At 33.4% G+C, this 22,629-nt stretch overlaps 1 protein-coding gene across 1 annotated transcript in view; it reads left to right on the top strand.

The window, feature by feature from the left end:
- The window catches only part of l(2)k05819 (transmembrane protein 94-like protein l(2)k05819), a 115,539-nt gene that overhangs the window by 4,065 nt on the left and 88,845 nt on the right, over window positions 1-22,629 (top strand). Inside the window, 11 exon segments of the mRNA XM_072544651.1 lie at window positions 3,467-3,888; window positions 6,392-6,529; window positions 6,532-6,853; window positions 6,932-7,136; window positions 15,146-15,249; window positions 15,396-15,615; window positions 15,666-15,839; window positions 16,125-16,408; window positions 18,811-18,974; window positions 21,392-21,516; window positions 21,588-21,736. Of these exon segments, the coding sequence (XP_072400752.1) occupies window positions 3,467-3,888; window positions 6,392-6,529; window positions 6,532-6,853; window positions 6,932-7,136; window positions 15,146-15,249; window positions 15,396-15,615; window positions 15,666-15,839; window positions 16,125-16,408; window positions 18,811-18,974; window positions 21,392-21,516; window positions 21,588-21,736 (2,307 nt within the window).

Here is a 22,629-nt window from a genome sequence, read left to right as displayed (position 1 = left end):
AACAACAAGACCGCCTGTAGACGGTCTACCATTTATTGAGCTGGCGACCAAACACACACACAATATCGCCAAACTTACCTCAGATTCATTTTTCCCACACCCAAATTACCCTAAAACCAAAATTCCTGAAACTTAAAACCTGCTATTTCTATCTTGCCGATTAAAGGGTTAATGTTACATGTTGCATTTAGTTTGCTATGAATATATATGTATATATATATATATATATATATATATATATATATATATATATATATATATATATATATATATATATATATATATATCAGTTTGAGTACTGAATGTGCTGTTCGCCCACCATCTAACAATTTTCTGAATCACCAATAATAAGTAATTTTAAAGGTTCTGGTGAAGTGGTAGTAAGTGGTGACACAAACTTTATATTTTATAACTACGTGGATTAAAAGGACTAAAACTTTAGACAAATAAAAACTAAATAAGATAAAATAGAGGTAAATAGAATTAAATAAAATTAAATCAAGTTAAACAGAATTATGTAGAATTAAATAATTTTTTGAGCGTTTTGTGGTGGGGGTAGAATAGTTCGTCGGATCGTGACGTATAATACATCATTGGAAAGGAGAGGCGGTAGCAAAGATGTTGAGACAGAAAAAAACACACATTGCGGCATTGCTAAGAGAGCATTAACGAATATATTTAGATAGAAAAAACAAACAAAGAGACTACCAAAAGAGCACTACACATCGTCTTCGTTATTATTGAACATATAGTGACATACAACATGTCACATGTAACTATGGGTGATAATAGACATATTTACTTTATATATAAAGCATAAGGTAAATTCGCTTTATTGACCTGAAAAGGGACTGATTAGGTTAGTCAAATACTAGCATTATGACACATCAAATCAAACGACGTGAGACATATAGTACATTATAATGTACCAATGTACCATCAATGTATATATATATATATATATATATATATATATATATATATATATATACATAAATATATATATATATATATATATATACATATATATATATATATATATATATATATATATATATATATATATATATTTATATATATATATATATAAATATATATATATATATATATATATATTATATATATTTATATATATATATATATATATATATATATATATATATATATATATATTTATTACTATATATACTAACCTATATACAGAAACTTTGTCCGGTCCTCCGATTATTCGCGCCGAGGTGGAGTACGCTATAAAAATAGCAAAACTGGGCAAGGCCCCTGGACCGGATGGCATTACTACGGAAGCCCTAAAACTGTTGGATGATGACAACATCGACACTCTGGTAACAATCTTCAATGCCATATATGACACCGGCCACATTCCAACGGATTGGCTTTGTTCAACCTTCATAATGATCCCTAAATCACAAAGAGCGACAAGGTGCAAGGACCACAGACTGATTAGCTTGATGAGTCATTTACTTAAAATATTTCTTCGCATACTCCACACAAGAATGTTCAGAAAACTAGAAGAGCTGAGCGGCGAGACACAATTTGGTTTCAAGAAGGGACTCGGGACGCGCGAAGCATCATTCTGCTTGAATACCCTGGTACAAAACTGTATGGACCAACGAAAAGATATAGTCATCACATTCCTCGACTACGAAAAAGCTTTTGACACCGTAAAACACGATGAAATAATAAAAATGCTACACAATGCTGATATTGATGAGAAAGATATAAGAGTTCTCCAGAATCTCTATTGGAATAAAAAGGCACGTGTGAGGCTGAACAAATCAACAAACACAGAGGAATTCGAAATTTTACGAGGGGTGCGACAGGGGTGTATTTTGTCTCCTATGCTGTTCAACCTCTATGTGGAGAATGTTTTTGCAGAGGCACTTGAAGGCACTGATTGTGGTATAAAGGTCAACGGGTACCCGATAAATAACATTCGTTACGCTGACGACACCGCAATAATCACAGATAACGAACATGATATGCAGTTGATACTAAATAAAATAAACACCACAGGAAAAACATATGGCCTGAAGATAAATGCTGGGCGCATTTTTCAGAGTACAACTGCACGTAGATAATGCTCCAATCGAGCAAGTGAAAACATTCAAATACTTAGGAATGATGGTGAATGACCAATGGGATCCTCAACAAGAAATAAAATGCCGTACCGAACAAGCAAGACAAGCTTTTCTTAAATTTAAACCGCTACTTTGTAACCGCAATCTTTCCTTCAATCTCCGTTACAGAATGGTTAAGTGCTATGTATGGTCCATATTGTTATACGGCATGGAAACATGGACGTTGAAAATATCTTCCATTAACAAGTTGGAAGCCTTCGAAATGTGGACCTTGCGAAGAATGTTCCGCATACCATGGACAGATAGGGTGAGAAACGAGGAAGTCCTAAGAAGAGCAAATACTGAGAGAGAATTGCTCAGCTTGATCAAGGCACGAAAGATTGGATACCTGGGCCACATCCTGAGAGGGGAAAAATACGCAATCCCTCAACTAATTATCCAAGGAAAGATTGAGGGCAAGAGAGGAGTAGGCCGCAAACAAATGTGGCTGCGAAATATAAAGAACTGGACAGGCGTAACTAACACTGGCGAACTTTTGCATGCCGCAAAAGACAGACGTCTGACCTTAAGATAATTCGCCAACGCACTATAGGTGCACGGCACCATAAGAAGAAGATATATATATTTATGTATATATATATATATATATATATATATATATATATATATATATATATTTATATATATATATTTATGTATATATATTTATGTATATATATGTATATATATATATATATATATATATATATATATATATATATATATATATATATATATATATATATATGTAGGGTAACTTCTTCTTTAGGTACCGTCTCCTCTAAGGAGGTTGGAAATCATCATAGCTATTTTCACTTTTGAGATTGCTGCTCTGAACAAGTCGACGGAACTGCAATTATACCATTTTCTCAGATTGTTCAGCCAGGAGATGCGTCTTCTTCCAATACTTCGTTTGCCTTGTATTTTCCCCGCATTATGGTTTGTAGCAACACATATTTATCCCCTCTCATATCGTGGCCGAGATATTGTAACTTTCTTATCTTAATCGTATTCATGATTTCCATTTCCTTTGTCATCTTTCTGAGGACCTCAACATTTGTTATATATATATATATATATATATATATATATATATATATATATATATATATATATATATATAGGGTATAGTATAGTAAAAAAACCATGATGTCAGGTGTCAGAAGTGCACCAGATCGTACTTTATATTTACATGGATTATGTGCAAACAATTTATTATTTTAAAAATTTAATGAATGACTGCGTATGACAATTTACACTTTTTTAAAGTTTAATAACATGGATTAAAAAAAACCCAGGAATATATATATATAACAGCTTTTTTTTAGGAAATCAAAATCTTGGTTGAAAGATGCATTGAGTTTCAGAAGCAAAAGAACAACAATAAATGCAATCTCTATTATCTTTGGATTATGGACAACTGTGTCCCTTATTGTAGGCTACATACTGGAGGGGGACAACTTGGGAGGCTATGAAGCCATTCCTGTAATAGGTTTATTTATAGTTAACATTATTCTGGAAATTTATGATAACAAATTACGGCACCAAGAGATTCCCAATAGGATTCGTTCAGTTTTGGAGAATCTTGAAAGAGAGAAGTCAAGTATTAAGTGGTCTTCTGAAAGTTATCCAGATTTGTATACGCCATATTCACCATGTATTACACTACAATGGACCTACAGAGATGGGAAGGTTGTAAATTTACCTTGGGCTCTTTTGGTCAAGGGAGACGTTATAGTTGTCAGACCCGGTAAGCCTAATGCACCTAATACAGATAAGTAAGGAGAATTTATGAATAAATTCACTGCAATTGTGTTATTCTATATATATATATATATATATATATATATATATATATATATATATATATATATATATATATATATATATATATATATAAATATGTATATATATATATATCTATATATATATATATATATATATATATATATATATATATATATATATATATATATATATATATATATATATTTATATATATATATATACTTACCCAATTAAGGTAAGTATATTATATTATATATAATTTACTTAGCGTTGCACGTCATCCGCGTCATAGCCCGTGAGGTCACAAGATACCAACACGAAATATTTAGGCGGTAGGTGTGTTCTTTTTTAGAATCACTTTGCCGAGTACACTGGCATTACAGCCATTAGAGATATTTTATTATTTACGCGTAGAAATAATATTTAAAGATTTCTATTAATGTTAACTTAAAGAAATGCACAATAATATGTTTCATTTAATTTGTATAAATGCATTATAAGGCGTTTTTATGAAGAACATTTGTTCGGAACACACTGTAACTGTAATCGAACGAAGATGATATTTTGGCATAAATTGGTAACACTTATTTGACAGTTGCGGTGTTGACACTTTTTGTACTTTATTATTTTGAATTTTAAAGTATTACATTTAATTACATTTGTACGACGCATACAAGCGGCTCAAATTGTTTTTAACAAGATTATTTTTTAACTCTTGTTTTGTTTCTATTTATTTACATTAAATATTAATTCGTTTTGTTGTATAATCCACTTTTGCAGTAATTATGTGACCTATTTGATTTAAAATGGATTCAGATTTTTTTATGCTTTGGCAACTATGTCAACTTCGATCTCTGTCAATGATAATGACGTGCAACGGTAAATAAATTAGATGTACTGTAGGGGTTTTTATGTCATAGGTTAATTATTGTATTATTATTGTACTATTGTATAATGTGTAGGTTGTAAATAGATTTATGAGGAAAAAAGCTGTAATAAGTAGATCATTAATACCTATGCCACCATTTTTATGCCCTATTCTAAAAATTTTATTTTAATTTCCTATTATGCTACTATTATGCTTTTAGTATGTATATGTTCTGTCTTTTTGTTTTCAAAAAATCCCCTTGTTCCTAAGGATTTGTAAAAACTTTGGTTTGTCATATGTAAACTATTGGTGAATCACCATGGCTTTCATGATATGGCTTTTAGACTTTTTTTGAGTGTTTATTCAGTTTTTTTAAAACACACGTTACTTTTATGGTTGCTACTGTCAAATTTCAAGCTATAAGTATAAGTACTTTCTTTCTCCTTTCCCATTTCTTTCCTCCATAGATGTTTCCTCAGTGATTAGAGCATCTCATGTAGCATGAGTTACTGGTTGTAAGATTATTTGCATTTTGCCCAGGTTTTTAGTTCTATGCCTGTACACTTATATTCTACATCCATTTGCTTCTGCATAATCAAGCTAGTCTTTAAAGCTTTGTGAGATTTTTTCTAGTGTTGTTTAGATTGGTTGTATTTCCCAAAGCTACCATCCCTAAGTGATAAATTGGTTTCACTATGCAGTGTATTTCTTACTTAGGATTTTGGGTTGCATCCCCAAATTTTTGTTGTGCAAAGTTTTCACATACTATTAGGGCTTTTGTGGTTTATTGATCATCTCTTATTTATGTTAGGATGGTTTTAAAGTTGAGTTACCTTTTCTTTATAAATGCTAACAAGGTGCCTATAGTGGGGTTGATCTTAAGTCCCATCTTTTTACAACATATATTTGTACAATTCAGTTCTTTCTTAATTATGTAATACAAGATGTTTTTGAACTTTGCCGTCGCAATTATGATAGTTTCACCAGCATGATACCCTGTGTTTGTCAAATCGCACAGAAGTTGATCTACTTCCAAACTCTATATGAGTGAGTGTGCAAGTACCCTTTGTGGACAGACTCGAGTTATTGAGATAGAGAAGGTGTCTTGCCCTATTTTCAAGTCTACCACCTGTATACGAAGTAGCTATACCATCTACTTGGATGTACTCTTTATTGGATCTTGGATCTACTTTTCTTTTATTCATTTCTCTCGTGACTGTGTCTATGGAGTATTGTAAAATGCTCCTTTTATATGTACACATTTTACCTTCCCTGCTTGGTATGCATGCTTAGAAGAATGTAAAGGCCTCTGTGTCAGAAATTTGGTTCTGATTGTTCCGTCATTTTTAAAACAAATGGTGTCTTGAATTTTTAGGAATTTTGGATGTGGTTTATCCTTTTTTTATTTTGAGAATCTAAACCTTCTCAACATTTGTGGTATATATTCCAGTTCTAAGCTACTCTATGTAAGTCTCATGGTATGCTGTTTTATCAACTAAAGATCTTGTTTTCTGATGTCTGCCCTATAATTACAATATATAAATACCCGATGAAACTATACAGTTTGGTTAAACTTATTCTTTTTGTATTGTTTAAGGCCAAATCAGCCCTGGATATTGTGAAGCACTAGAAAAACAAACGGAGATTCCACTTTTACATGCCAAAGAAGTGTATGCACCAACATTACAGAATGCAAATGAAGTTTTTAGTGCCCCCAAATATAGAAAACCACTAGAACCAAAAAATACCGTCTGCTGGAAACTCCCTACTTGAATAATCTAAAGATTTTTCTGGAACAAGCTCTGGATAGACCAGTATCGCAATTGAATCAACAAAGGCATTTAGTAACAATTAACATTGTCGAACAAATGATTTTACCATTTACTTTTGTTTTAGTTCTAGTAATAAATCTGTTTAGGTACTTTTATTTTCACAAATATTTGGGAAGGTACTTGGTTTCCAATACCTTGTTTATTGTACCTTGTAATGTAATCTTGCCACTGCTCCCAATGATTTTTCCGTTGTTCTGGAACCTTACCAATTATATTGGAACCGCAAGGTTAGTTTTTTCGTCTATAATAAAGGTTTTTTACAGCTTTATGGGTTAGATAATTATATTTTATTGTTTTATTTATAGAATAAAGACATTTTTTGATGCTACAACCAGATGTGACAAAAAAATCAATCATTTAGAAGAAGATGCCGATGGATCACCAATAGATGATAAGAAACTAAAAATAAGTAGACGTGAGGTACTGTCGAACTTTTGGAAAATTTTACGAGGCAAACCTGAAATTTTAACGCGATCCACTAATATTCTACATGTCCTAGGATCAGTTACAGTAAGCAAGTGCTTCATATAGTAGTCAAAAAACTTTTTTAAGTTGGTAGTATAAATTTTTAGATAATTTACTTTTTATTTCAAGTAATTAGCCTTAAATTTCCTTATCTCATAAATTTTCGCTTGTTTTTTTTTCTCATTGTTTCCCTTTAATTTTCCGTATTTCTTTTGTCATTTCATTGTCATTAAATTAGATTAATTTATGCTTGCTTAAATTTGTAAAATATGTTGTATGAAAGAATTTCAAAAGCATTAAAAATATTTCATATATACCTATACAAATAATACTAAAAGCGTAAAAAAATGTTATAGAATAGCTTATAAAAATAAAAGAATAATTGTATAACGTGTAATTTAAATCCATAAAATATACTTATTAACGAATTAAGCTTTCACAGTCAAAGCTTATAAGCCGTGGTCTTTGTTTCTTCTCATATTTCGTCTATAACTACAGGCAGTATCAAAGACGATGTCGAAGCGGACGTAGACGTATCCGCGGATGGCGAATTGTACAAACAGACTTCTTCTAGTTCCATGACCGTTATCGATCGTTGGATATCATGTTGGCTACCATATTCGCTATCGTGACTTTATTGACAGCAGCTCTAAATAACGATGTAGTTGATTTTCCATACCATTGCCTTAGATTTTTCAGCCATAATGTTCTTCTTCTACCAGGACCACGATTACCTTGGATCTTTTCCTAAACGATCAGATGTAAAAAATCATATTTTTCAGGGTGTCTCATAATGTGGACGAAGTATTCCAGCTTGCGTTTCTTTATTATATTGACCAGTTGTGTTGTTTGGTTCAGCCGTCTAAGGACCTCCTCATTTCTAACTCTGTCGACCCAGCTTATTTTCAGTAGTCGTCTGTATATCCACATCTCAAAGGCTGTCAAGCGTTTAAGGATAGCCTCAGTTAGAGTCCACGCTTTCGCTCCATACAGCAGGACAGGAAAGATGTAGCAAGATGTCATTCGAACTCTAAGGTCAATGCTAAGATCGTGATTGCAAAGTACGTTTCTCATTTTTACAAAGGCAGCTCGGGCTTGTTCTATTCGGCTTTTAATTTCTGCGCTTTGATCCCAGCTCTCATTGATATTACTGCCGAGATACACGAGTTTCTCTACTCTGTCCAATGTGGCATCTCCGACTTTTATACCGTCATCCTGTATATAATTTTGTTTGCTAACTATCATATTTAGTTTTCTTAACGTTGAGTTTTAATCCATACCACTGATCACAAGACTGTTTTATTTTGTTCATTAGATTTTGAAGGTCTTCTTCGCAATTAGCAAGCACTAAGGTATCGTCGGCATATCTAATATTGTTGACGGTTACTCCATTCACAATAATACCTTCGGTTGTCTCCATTAAGGCTTCCTTAAATATTTCCTCCGAATATAAGTTAAAAAGTAAAGGCGACAATCTACAACCTTGCTGTCATATAGATTGACTGATGCCAGTATAGATTATTGGGTGGTAACAAACAGACTGTTGGGTGGTAATTAGGAAGGATTGCTACCAAATATGTGAACCTGCATAGTTGGAATAATTGAAACATTTAATAAAAATATTTACGAGAACAGACCCAAGAGATAAGAAGCGATATATACGTCTAGAAAGACTCAACTATTATATGAACCAAGAACGAGAACCAAAAAGTGAAGCTTGCTTACCGTATATGAAAAAAAAATCAAATCAACAAAATCTTTGCAATATATGATACTGTTCAGAGTCCATCTTCAAGCTTATTTTAGTAATTTTCCATATTCCCTATATTTGTGGTTCAGTTTACTTTGAAAATCCGTACAAAACATCGTACTGTAAATACGAGGCTTGTTTAATCGAAACCCATCTCTGGTCCAGAAAAAAAAAGTGATACAGTAGGCTGTACTGTATACTAGCGCGAAGCTTCATACTGTTTTCTGTATTTTTAAAATTTAAATAAAATTTTTAATAATATTTAAGAATTACATAAAATCGCTGTTTCGTGACAGCAATTTTAAACGTACAGTGCCCCATCTACAGGACTTTTTATGCCTTAGGCTTCCATGCGTTTTTCTTCCGCATCAACACTTCCGCGAATCTATGCGTTTCCCGACTTTTGTGGTAAACAACAAAATAAAATTGAAAAAAACATGCATACAAGATAAATGTTTTATTAATTACTTGTAAAAATGAATATAAATCAAAGAAAATACATGACATCCTTCAAAAAACTAAAACGAATAACTATATATTAGAATAGCAGAAGTTTAGACTCAGTATATGTTTTTTATGATAGTTTTCAAGGTACCACACTAAGAACAACCTCACACAGTTGGTAACAATAGATTGTTGCTTTGCTTTTTACTACAAACGAAACGTCTTTTTCTGGTTTGTTTGTTTGTAACGATGCTCTGATCGTTTAACAGTTCGAACCGTGGGAGTGTCAATATTTGCGCATCCACTTCTACAACGTGACGGCGAAGTGGGATTCAGAACGGCTATTTAAGGCGTGTGAATAGCGGAATTAGACAGTCTTGTAGCTAGCGCTCTAGGCTCTCTGACTCGCCGGTGTAGTGAACCTGCGAGCCATCCAGGACAGAGAAATTTCCGTATTGAGGATCATACTCTGTCCTTAACCCAGCGGAACCCATCGGTGCTGTGTATTGAACATTACCGTGGATCTGCACAGAGCCAAGCCGGACAGAGAGATTTCCGTATTGAGGATCGTACTCTGTCCTTAGCCAAGCGGAACCCATCGGTATTGTGTATTGAACATTACCGTGGGTCTGCTATTTCATTTCTTTATTAGTAATAATTAGTTTCTTTTCTTTTATAGACGTTCGCCGGGGAATTCATTCATCGCGGGACCCAGACGGGAACGTAGAATTCATTTTATTTTTGTCTTATAAGTATACAACGTAGAATTCCTTTTTTATTTTTTATTTATTGTATATATACTAAATAGATTTATTTTTATTTCAAACCTGTGTTTTACTGAGTCTGTCGCACCGAAAGAGCTACCCATCACAAACTGGCGCCCGAGCAAAAATTAATAACATGCCGACAGATAAAGACACAGACTCAGTAACAGGTACGTCGTGGATAAATCGACTTTGCAAAGAGGAATTGCAGAGCGAGGCCGAAAAATGCGGCTTAGATCCCAACGGAACCGTCGACGAATTGGGAGCACGACTCAGAACCTATTTTAAAAATCGCGAGGAAGCTACAGGAACAATCCCAAAAGAAAAAACTTCCAAGGGAACAGAATCCGACACACTGACCCAGGAAATATCGGGCATCCGAAGACAATTACAGGAATTACAACAATAACGAAACAAATGGGGCAACCAGAATTGCTAAATCAAGTACGAAAGTGGAACACACACTTCGACAAGAAACATTCGGATGCAATAGAATTCTTAGAGAGGATAGACGAATTAAGCTTGGCATACTGTCTCAGTTGATTTAATGGGACCATTCCCAAGATCTGCAAAAGGAAACATTTTCTTAATAGTGCAAGACCGGTTTAAAAAATGGGTCATCGCCTAGCCAATAAGAGCAGCATCTACGAACTCAATCATCGACACTCTACGATCAAAAGTAGTCATGCAATTCGGTATCCCGAAGAAAATCATCTCGGACAACGGCGCGCAATTCACAAGCGGAAATTTTAAGGCGTTCCTAAAGTCCTATAACATAAATCACATTCTAACACCGCCGTACTCACCTCAATGCAATCCAGTAGAACGAATGAACAAAGTACTGAAAACGATGATAGCTACTTACGTGGAGGATAACCATAAAGACTGGGACAAATTCATACCAGAATTCTGCTACGCCATAAATTCGTCAAGACACGATTCAACAGGATTTTCACCAGCGCTTCTTAATTTCGGAAGGGAATTAGACACAACAGAGGCGACGAATGGACAAGATATACAGGGGTATGCAGAAAACTTAAACAAGTTAGAAGCGTTAAGAGAACTAGCGAAAGTGCACATGGAACACGCTTTCGAGGACCAAAAGAAACATTACGATGTAAGACGAAGAGACTGGCAGCCACATCCAGGAGATCGAGTCATGAAAAAGGAACACCATTTTATTTTTGTTTTATAAGTATACAACGTAGAATTCCTTTTTTATTTTTTATTTATTGTATATATACTAAATAGATTTATTTTTATTTCAAACCTGTGTTTTACTGAGTCTGTCGCCCCGAAATAGCTACCCATCACATGTTGTAATTAGTTGTTTCTAAACGTGATAGAAAGTATGGGCCATAGTTTTAGTGGATCTTTCTTTGGCAATATGAGGCCGAGCATTGCCATGCAAAAGAATGGCACCATGTGAGAGATTCTCTGGACGTTTTCGTCTTATTGCTTAATTGAAGCTTGTTCAAAGTTTTATTATACTAGTTTGCGTTGCGTTGATATGTCCTCTAGGTGTGTAACTCTATGAGCAAGGGTCTTTCTTGGTCGAAAAAAATTGTTAACATGACCTTACCTGCAGAAAGTTGAACTTTGATTTAACTGGATCGTTCAAAATAATGACACCAAGATTGGTTGCTAGCAATTATGGACGAAAGAAAGTCATTACCGTTTTGCTCATATTTCGTTAGATGTTGTAAAGATAAACTTATTCGCAAGCTTTTCTGGTCCTCTGACAAAAGGTGAGGAAACCATAGCCAATAACTTTGCTATAACTAATTTTGAATACGATACTAGATACGATAATGGATACGAGACTCACACCAACAATTTCTGAAATTACTCTGATTTAAATTGGAGGATTTTCTCTGATCAAGCCTTTAACACGTGCCGCATCCCTGTCTGTTGATGCAGTACTTAATCCACCTGGTCTCGGTTTATCATTCGCGTCCTCTCTTACTCTTAAATTTTTGACCTTGGTCCAGGATGTGGTGAGATGGACACTAGCACGACGCCGAAAATGGAGATGTCATGTGGACAAAAAAAATGGGCTCAAGAAAGGCCAAATACACAAAGGACACCGGAAGACCCCAGAAAAAGTGATATGACAGCTGGAGATCAACATCACAAGAGTTGAGATGATAGGATAAACAGGACCATATTCTACAACAACAAGAAGAACTAACATTGCAGAACGTCAGTTAAGTTATCACAATGTATCAAAGGCTAATCTGACCAAATATGGGCTTCAATTGAAGAAGTATATACTTCTTTGAGTGAAAACATACTATAACACAATGCGATTACAGACAAATTTTATTTAAAGAAACGCAGGTGCTTGCGTTTGCAAAATTCCAATACCGATTCGGATTAACTGACAAAATCCGGGAGAATACGCAGATAATCTTATATAAAAGGTATTTAGTGTTAAATCAGTAAAATTAAATACAAAATTATAAAATAAAAATTACAACGTGCTGCTATAAAACAATATATAAAGTCAATAAAATATTAATAATCCACAGTCATAATTTAGATCACTTCTTCTTTCAGTAGCCTGTCCGATTATCGAACGTTGGCGATCATATTGGCAATAATAACTTTGTTTACGGCGGCTATAAATAAATAAGCGGTGATCTCTTAATACCATTCTCGTAGATTTCGGAGCCAGGATGTTTTTCTTCGGCCTGGGCCTCTCTTTCCGGAGATCTTACCCTGTATTATGAGTTGTAGAAGGTTATACCTCTCTGGATGTCATATTACATGACCGAAATATGCTCTTTTTCATTTGATGTAAAACTATTTCATTTCTTATTCGATCAACCCAACTTATCCGCAATACTCGTCGATAAATCCACATCTCAAAGGTCTCCATTTTTTGCATTAATGTCTCTGTAAATTGTGTTTCACTTAGTTGTACTTCTATTTTGTTCTAAATTCTCGAGTGCAGTATTCTTAGGAAAATTATTCAGTACATGACTCATCAGACTCATAGTGCGATGATCGCTACACTGTTTGGCATTTATTTTTTTCGGTATCATTACAAATGTTGACAGTAGCCAGTCTGTTGGTATATGTCCTGTTTCGTATGTTGAAGAGGCTTAGAAGAGAATGTTTAACCTTATCGTCGAATAGTTTGATTATTTCGAATGGAATTTTTATCTGGACCGGTTGCTTTCCTATTCTTTGATAGCTTTATAGCTCTTTCCATTTCATCGGTGTTATGTTTGGACCAGTCGATATATTTTCGATTTAAATTTCTGTTCTATCGTCATCAAACAGCTTCTCAATATATTCTTTCCACCTCTCTAATCTCTCTAATATTGCTTTGTTTATCAAGTAAACTACTTGCAGTTGATCTATATGTTCCAGTTATTTCTTTCACTTTTTTGTACATATTAAACGTGCCATTCTTTTTCTGCAGTTCTTTTATTTCATATTTCATAAAAGACATTTATTGATGTACCAATTTTCTTTTGCATCCCGGATTTTCCTTCTGATTTCTTTATGGATTTTATCTTTCCATTAGTCCCAATATTTTATCAGTCATCCATTGTTGTTTGCGCTTATTAATAGTTTTATACTTTTTAGTTGTTTCTTGCATAATGGTTTGACATGATTCCAGTAGTGTTCGACGTTATGTGTTTCTTCCGATTTTTTAAACTTCTTTTCTATCTCGTGTGTAATTTGATGACTATTATTTCGAATACAGTGATTAATAAGTTATGATCGGAGGGGACATCGGCTCCAGGTAGTGTTTTAGTTATTTTGATTGAATTTCGGTACCTTTCGGTAATTGTTATATAATCGATCTGATTTCTTATGATCTTTTCTTTAGTATCTGCGGGTGACTTCCAAGTATATAAACGACGATTGAGTAGTTTGAAGAATGTATTTGTCACATAGCTGTACAAAACGGTCTCCCCTGTCAATACGTTGTCCAAGTCCAAAATTTCCTAGAATGTTTTCTTGTCTACCTTTTCCTACTTTGCCATTGAAGTCCCCCATTATTATTGTAATGACTTTTTTTTTCAGTTGACTCATTACCTTCTTTATATCATCATAAAAATTCTCTATGTCATCTTCACTACTGCTGGCTGTGGGCGCACAAACTTGGACCAGATTTATATCTACTGATTTTGAGTTTAATTGCATCACGATGACTCTGTCCGAAATGTAACTTACAGATTTAATACAGCAAGAGACTTCTTTATGTACAATGTATACGACGCCATCCCGGTGGTTAGTGCCTTCTTCTCCGGAACAGAATACATCGTGGTCGTCTATGCTACATTTACCAGTCCCAGGCCACCGTATTTCGCTTATCCCAAGAACTGGTATATTGAGCCTTATCATCTCACGTATGGTGTTTTGTATCTTACCGGGCTCGTAGAGACTTCTCACATTCCATGTGCCTATTCTGATTTTATTCTTATTTCTTTTCCATTATCACAGGGATTTCGCTAGATAACGGCCTGGGAAGCCCTGTGTGCTTGTCTTCTCCTGCCGGATCTTGGTGTCCGAGGACCATGATCAGTATACCTTTTTTTATCATATGATAGTGCCATTTTGATTGAACTAGGGAATAATAATGGGGTGGTTTCCCGTTGCCTTCTCCATCGCAGTATCACAACCATTTAAACTGCTCAAGTCATGCTTGTGATAGTCCAGTTTCAAGCCGATCCAGGATTATTTCCTCTGAGCCTTGAGCTGGTACTGATAATCGCTGCTGCCCTTCATCACATATAGTGATTCTATATAATCTCTAAAATCAATGGATTGCCACTTCCGCCATCCACACCGTACCGAAGGAATCTTCTCCGCCGTGACTTGGGGACTTAATCCGTGACCCTGGATAAGGGATCCTAAGCAGGTACTAGTTTCCCGGGTCAGGAAATACCTGGAATCTGCGGAGGGCAGCGATTGATTTATTTTCCCTGATAGGACTATCCAGAGGAGTTCCTATCCGCTACCCGCAACTTAGATCACACAAACACTTATACATAATATTAGCTTTTCTTTTATATTTTGCTTTTTTAGTGTTAAGATGTAACTGTTGTTATTATTCTTATATAGACTATTTGTTTTAGGCCTTAGGATGTATCGATAAGAAGGGTATTTTGTCTTGGCCTAATCCAACTGCAGAAAAAATATTTTTCTTGCACAATCAGCACCACGATTCACATTCATCAAGGTAAGTGATTTTACAATATAAAAAAGATATATTCGCCCATTTTTGTTTTTTATTTAAAGGCTAACGATGTATGACTTTTTGAAAAGTATGAATAAGTTAGTTTCATATTTGGTGTATTATCACAGTTTTTCTAAATCTTATTTCAGTTTGGACAATGTGAATGACATATCCAGCGATATAGACTCGATGTTTCCCAATTTTCAGCCGGAGAGTCCCAGTGCTGTGACTGAAGTACTAGATCTCACCCACCGGCACAATGATCCCTTCAAGCTACACTTTGACGACCAGGAATGGAATCGATATTTGTCCAATCTCAAGCCTCTGGGTCTGGCGATACTACTAAACACCTGCAATATCGATACGAAGGTAAACATTTCGTCAGTGTTTTTATTACGTCACAATTATTTCAATTTCAGGAACATTACAATACGTTTTGTTCACACATAACTTGTGAAGCAATGTATAACGAAAATTTGGTACCGGTTACTAACAGAAGGTGTTTATGTGAGCTAGCTAATGAGATAGGATTCGTAGATCAAGCGCAAAAGATATTTACGCTACAAGAACAACTTTCAAGCTTCAGGCATTTGGTAAGTGGGAGCGCCCACCAAACTGGCGTGGCAAGTGGCAAGTAGCACGCGTCTAGCATATTACTTAAAATGTAACCAATGCAAACGAATGATTAGAATGAATGACGTCACTGTCATTTTGGTGTGCGCTGAATCATTCGTTTTTATTGGTTACATTTTAAGTAACATGCTAGACGTGTGCTACTTGCTACTTGCCACTTGCCACGCCAGTTTGGTGGGCGCTCTCCCTAGAAATATTTTTTGCATCTATTGAAAGTTTTGGTATCTTGATATTTTTATTTTAAGCAAACAGAAATGATGAGGAGGGACAATAAGTATGCTCGATCTCTTCAACTATCCACGAAGCTGAAGTTTCCTTTCCCTCACATGTTTGCCGTAATAGTTCAAGAATTATCTACTGGAAACATGCAGTTACTGTCGGAAGGCACGGCGGATATCATTTTAGATTCTTGTGTAGAATACTGGGATGGCAGAGATCTCATTCCGCTGTCGAATACTGATAGAAAGAGAATACAAGACTTTTACCAGAGAAGTAGTCTGACTGCCTACTGTACAGCATTTGCTTACAGGTATTTAAAAAATCATAACACTTTGATTATACAGGGTGGTCCTTAAGTAATTGTACAAAAAGAAACTGTAGATTCTAGACTTTAAAATATTACGATTTAAGCCAAATTGCTTTAATAAAATGTTGATATTAAGAAAGATACAGGGTGTTAAAGTGCAAATTTAAAATTTTATTTTTTGCCATAACTTTTGTTTGTAAACATTAATGTATAAAAATTTACAACTGGGTACTCTTAAATATGAGAAATTATAATTTGATGCACACTTTGATGTAACTGATAGAGGACGCCACATATGTGGTATAAATTTGCACCTAATTTTTTTGTTCTTTAAGTTACCTGTATTTGGGACAAAAAAAATTAAAGATACATTATTTTAACAAAAAAAAGATATACCTGTTAATAACTTCAAAACTAAAAAGTTTTCGAGATATTCGCATTTTACAAATCAGCTGCATAATTCTTATTTAAGGCAATTACTCCAGGCAACGAAAAAAAAAATAGACAAAAACATTAATACTTCTGAATTTTGGTATAAAATACCTTTAACTAAAGTTAATAGTTAACGAAATATTAAATAAAATAAATATATCACCAGAATAATTAATAATAGGATTTGACAAAATAATAGAATAATGGGATTTTACATAAAACATTTTACGTTTTATGTTAAATTAAAGTCATAATCAAAACATTTTGTTTACAAACCAAATTAAGAAATAGTTAAACTAAATAACATAACTTTTTGTCAAAGTAAGTGTTCTATATGTACACCATTTTCTTAAATTCATTTGTCAATATATTCCATAAAAGATCGCCTCATATTAAATAGCATCATTGGTTCGAAAGAAACTGCTGCAGTATTTATTTCTCCCATAGTTGGTTGCGAATGTTTATGGGATTCTTACAGACACGTTGTTTTAATGCTCCCCATACACCAAAATCAAGCGGATTAAATTCTGGGCTACGTGGTGGCTATAATGTATAATGGACAAATGTATTCTTTTGGATACATATCCACATCTTATGGTATATTATGGAACTACATCTTATTTGTCGCAGAGGTTAAATAATGTATTAAACTGTGATGTATCTCGTTTATTGGTTACTTATATACACACGTAATAACCTATCGATGACATTACTTATTTATATGATTACGTTACAGCTTACGAGTAACTATAATTACATCTCGAACAAATGGACTATTATGATTTACTAACGAACCAATATTATACTGAACTAAATTGCTTGTGTGTTTACTATATTTATAAGAATATCGGTTATGAGGCCAACGTTGATGTTTTTGTAAAAATGCTGAGTCTTTAAGGTTAGATTTGTAGCAAAAGTATTAAGACATGTGTTATTCAATACCTGTGCTCCAGTTTCTATTTGTCCTAATAAAAATGGGTAAACAATTTACGTATTGAATAATAAGTATACTTTTCGAATTTTTTGTGAATTAATTAATTATATCAACATCTCATCACCCTGCCAAGGAATATGACTATCACGACCAATCCAACGTTCAGAAAAGTTATATTTAAGTATGTTCTAACTGCCTTTTCTCTAGAATGTGGTGGTGTACCATCTTTCAGATACCACATATTTTGGGTTTTCAGCATTTTACAATAGAGAAAAAGTAATACAACGCCATTATAGAAACTTACGAAGCGATAGAAAAGGGAAATTGTAAACATGATGACGGCTAACGTCTGAATACGGACACGGCACCTAAAGAAGAAGATGAAGAATATTTTCACCAATAAGACATTTAGCACCCATAACAAAGCATTTTGTAATGTTACATTATCATCTTTGAGTTGTTTTAATAAGAATAAACTATGAATTATGCTTATCTACAGGTATTAAGTGATTTACCATACAAATATCAAACTAAGAATTATTATACATCTGACTTATAAAATGCGATTATCTCGAAAACGGTTGAATTTTCAGGTTACTAACAAGTATACCTTTTCTTTGTAAAAATAATGTATCTTTAATATTTTTTAACACAAATAGAGCTAACTTAAAAAGCAAAAAAGTTAAGCGCAAATGTATGCCACACTTGTGGCATATGTGGCGCCCTCTATTATACATACATTAAAGTATGTATAAAATTATAATTTATCCTACTCAAAAGCATCCAACTGTAAATTTTTGTTCAAAAATATTTACAAACGTAAAAGTTATAGTGAAAAATAAAATTTTAAATTTCCACTTTAACAAGCTGTATCTTTCTTAATATCAACATTTTCTTAAAACAAGTTGGCTTGGATCGTAATATTTTAAAGTGTAGAATCTACGGTTTCTGTTTGTACAATTACTTAAGGACCACCCTGTATAATAAATCTTATACACAAAAGAAATTTTTAATTTGTCATCATTTTAATATATTTTAGGCCCCTTGCCAAAAATATTCATAACAAACTAAGTGAGGTATATTTAGAGCTTCCCAGTGACTCGAGACATTTATATTTAAGTCAGAGAAGCCCCACACCAGTCCATTGGGACATTAAAAGTGTTCTGGAACCAAAAACTAAATCTTCTCAATTCTACAGTGCAGGTAACAACCTATTTTGATTTTTTTGTGTCAATTTAGTATACATTTACGTAAAGTTCATCAATTACAATGTCCATATTTCGATTGCTAGACTTACAATAGTTCATTGTAAACTGATCTGAAGCATTTCGTATGTTTTTGTTTTCTTTTTACAGTCTAGTGATGGATTCCCAATTTTTTTCTTTTTTTTTAACATCCTCTTTACGTGTCCCAACCATGTAAACTATCTTTTCTCAAGCTTCTCGCCTATATTACGATCTAGTTTCATTTCATCGCGTATCTGCTCTTTTCTGACCCTTTCTAGTTTTTGATTTACTACAACTTCGTAGTACATATTTGTCGTTATAAGTTTGTTTTTATTAGCTTTGCTATCATCCCAAACCTCCGAACCGTATAGTGTAACGATTTATTTAATACTTCTTTATATACGTTTTTTTGTTTCTTTTTTGATTGACTTTTGTCAAAAAAAAAAAGTTTAACGCTCGTGTCATTTCGTATTCCCTTTCTTATTGAAAATTGTCGATTTTAATCCATGTTTATATATTGCTCTGTACTTTTATTTTCATTGATATAGTAAATATTAAATTGCTGTCTTATATTTTCACTTCATTTGTCTATTACGTTCTGTAATGCCTTTCACTCTTCTGTGAAATCTATTTCGCTAGCTTGGATTACGAGTCCGAAAAATAATAGAACCAACCAGAATTTCTCAAGAATGGAGATTAAGCATCCTAATACCTCTCTTCAAAAGAGGAGACAAATCGGACCCGGAAAATTACAGAAGAAATAATTTATTAAACACAACACTAAAATTAATAACCAAAGTGATAAACTGAATGAAATTATAACAGTAGCAGAAGAACAACAATGTTTTAGGTCGGGAAGATCATGCACAGACGTCAAATTTATAATGAGGCAGGTTCAAGAGACATCCAGACTATGACATCCCCCTAAAACCTCTCCACGTAGGTGGGGAAAACAGAAAAATCGATTTACCAAGAATCTGTACGATGTAGAAAAAAATGTTTCAAACAAAAAATGTAGCTGAAATAATTTTGTACAAAAATTTTCATTAGCACTTTTTGTGTAGAATGAAACGTTCTCTCAGAAACAACGCTTGAAGCGACCGGTGATTCGCAATGTCCGGTACGCGCGCGAAATTTATTTTAAATAAAATTCGTATTGACTCGACGGAAAAAATCCGACATCTTTTGATAAGATTGTCCTTTTGAAAATCAAAATGCGTTTTAAAGGTGAAAAGTGCAGCTTTCTTATACAATTTTTGTATATTGCCGCAAATGAAGTCAGTTTCTATAAAGGTGTTAAATATATAAACGTTTAGCGTTACCATTTTTTACGATTCTCATGGGATCAATCATATTTATTACTTCCACTGACGTATCACTATAAAATGTTCATTATTAGAGCCCAATCTTCAAAAAATATTGCTTGAAATTTTGGTTTTTGAATTTTGGCAACAAATTTGAGGCATTTGAAATATGCCCAAAAAACGCTGAATTTAAATATTCACATTACAAACGATCGCACGTCACGGGAAATGCTTCTACAAGAAGGGTATTAGGTGGAATTTGTAGCTAAAGTTGTGTCCTTTCGAAAAACGTACTTGTGTAATCAAAAAGAAGCAGTTTTAAACGTTTAAAATCATGTGTAGTGTGAAAGTTTAAATTTAGCGTTGTTTCGGCATATTTCAAATGCCTCACATTTATTACTAGAACTCAAAACCGAAAGTTTAGGCTATATGTTTTGAATATTGGCATCTAATAATAAAAATTTTATAGTGACCGGTCAATGGAAGTGATATATATTATTGATCTCATGAGATCGCAAAAAATAGTAAAAATCGCTAAATGTGTATGTATTTAACTCCTTTATATAAACTATCTTAATTTTCGGCAAAATCCAAAAATGTCATACAAAAGCTGGTCTCTTCACCTTTAAAACGTAGTTTGATTTTGTTCCATAGGACACTCTGATCAAAAGATATAGAATTTTTACAGTCGAGTTGAAATAAATTTGAACATTGAACATCACCGGTCGGTTCGAGCGTTGTTTCTAAGAGAACGGTTCATTCTAAAGAAAAAGTGCTAATAAACATTTTTGTTCAAAATTATCTCAGCTACATTTTTTATTTAAAGCATTTTTCTACGATGTACAGATTCTTGGTAAAACGATTTTTTTTCGTTTTTCCTGCCCTACGGGGAGGAGGTTTAGGGAGAAGCCGGGGAATAAAACTGGTAAATTTTTTGGAATCTTCTTTGGAGTCCCACAGTTGTCATTCTCAACAAAATTCAGCTTGTTCGTATGATGTTTAGAGGTTCAGTGGCATTTACGTCTGTGACGACTGGTGTATACACTGTTAAATGTAGATAAAAAATACATTAATTTTTTTTTTGTCGTAGATTCACTTTTATTCAACGACTGTCAGACTGATAACGTAAGTGATGCAGAGAGCTGTTTTCAGGTGCAGTGTAATCAAATATTTATTGGTATGATAACGATGCAGTACCAAGCCCTGATTGATATGGTAAGTTACAAGATGTTTATAAATGTATTATAAAACAATCCTCGTGTATATCTTTAATTTTAATCTTGTAGGTTCATCTTATAGAACAATTGGAACGAGCTTGCATCCGATTCGTTCATTTTAGTAAAGAAAATGAACTGAGATCGCGCGTTTTTAGCGAAAAAATGGGTCTTGAAAGCGGTTGGAATTGTCATATTTCTCTTCTTAGTGAAAGAAATAGGTAAATTTGTAAAGATCTATAGTTTAATTTGCTTTATTGCCTGCAATTATCAGTGTTTGTTTTATTTGTTCTTCAGTGTATTAACAAGAACATTTATTGTTTTTGTTAGGTATCCTATCCACAATGCCAGATTATTAACCCTATTATAGTTTTGTTTGTTAAGCGTTGTAAAACTGCAACGCCGTACATTTGTTATATAGTTAGAGTCGTTCAATGATATCATCTAAATCGATTACCAACAAAATAGGAATTTTCTGTGTATGTTTGAAAAACTACTATTTTTTCTAGACGTCGATTATATTTTTTCCGATCCAAAAACGATTAAGTATTTGCAGATGACACTGCTATATGCTTGTTTTCCATTGTGAACATTTTTTAATCTGTTTCTGAAAGTATTTTCTTGAGTCATGTATATCACAGATATTTTTTAAATGGGATTAAATCGAAATTTATTGTAATTAAAATTGCATGTTTTATTTTGTTTTTAAAAAATTCGGAAAAACAAAGATTTTTCACAATATTTGTCAAAATTTTTTGAAAACTATTTCCGCGTTAGAAAACCAAACGCCACATATAATAAAACGTGTTATGTTCATTACCATTAATTGCGGTTTAATTCCACTTTCTATCTTTTGATCTAAATTTTCTGAAGATATTCGTGGAATTTGTTTATGGCGGTACATAATTTTAAACACAAATACTGCCATGATTCTAATATTTTACATTAGTCTAATCTTTTGTATTTATATATACTGATTTGTTCATTATAATCACTGTATATATATATATATATATATATATATATATATATATATTTACTAGAACATATGTACAGCAGTGTAAACATCAAACAGTTGTGTATCTCACAACACAGCACAAATTTAAAAGTCAAT

The sequence above is a fragment of the Diabrotica undecimpunctata genome, chromosome 1 (assembly GCF_040954645.1).
Source record: "Diabrotica undecimpunctata isolate CICGRU chromosome 1, icDiaUnde3, whole genome shotgun sequence".
Lineage (NCBI taxonomy): Eukaryota > Metazoa > Arthropoda > Insecta > Coleoptera > Chrysomelidae > Diabrotica > Diabrotica undecimpunctata.
The sequence above is the reverse complement of the archived record's forward strand: the minus strand, read 5'-3'. Positions and strand labels throughout refer to the sequence as shown.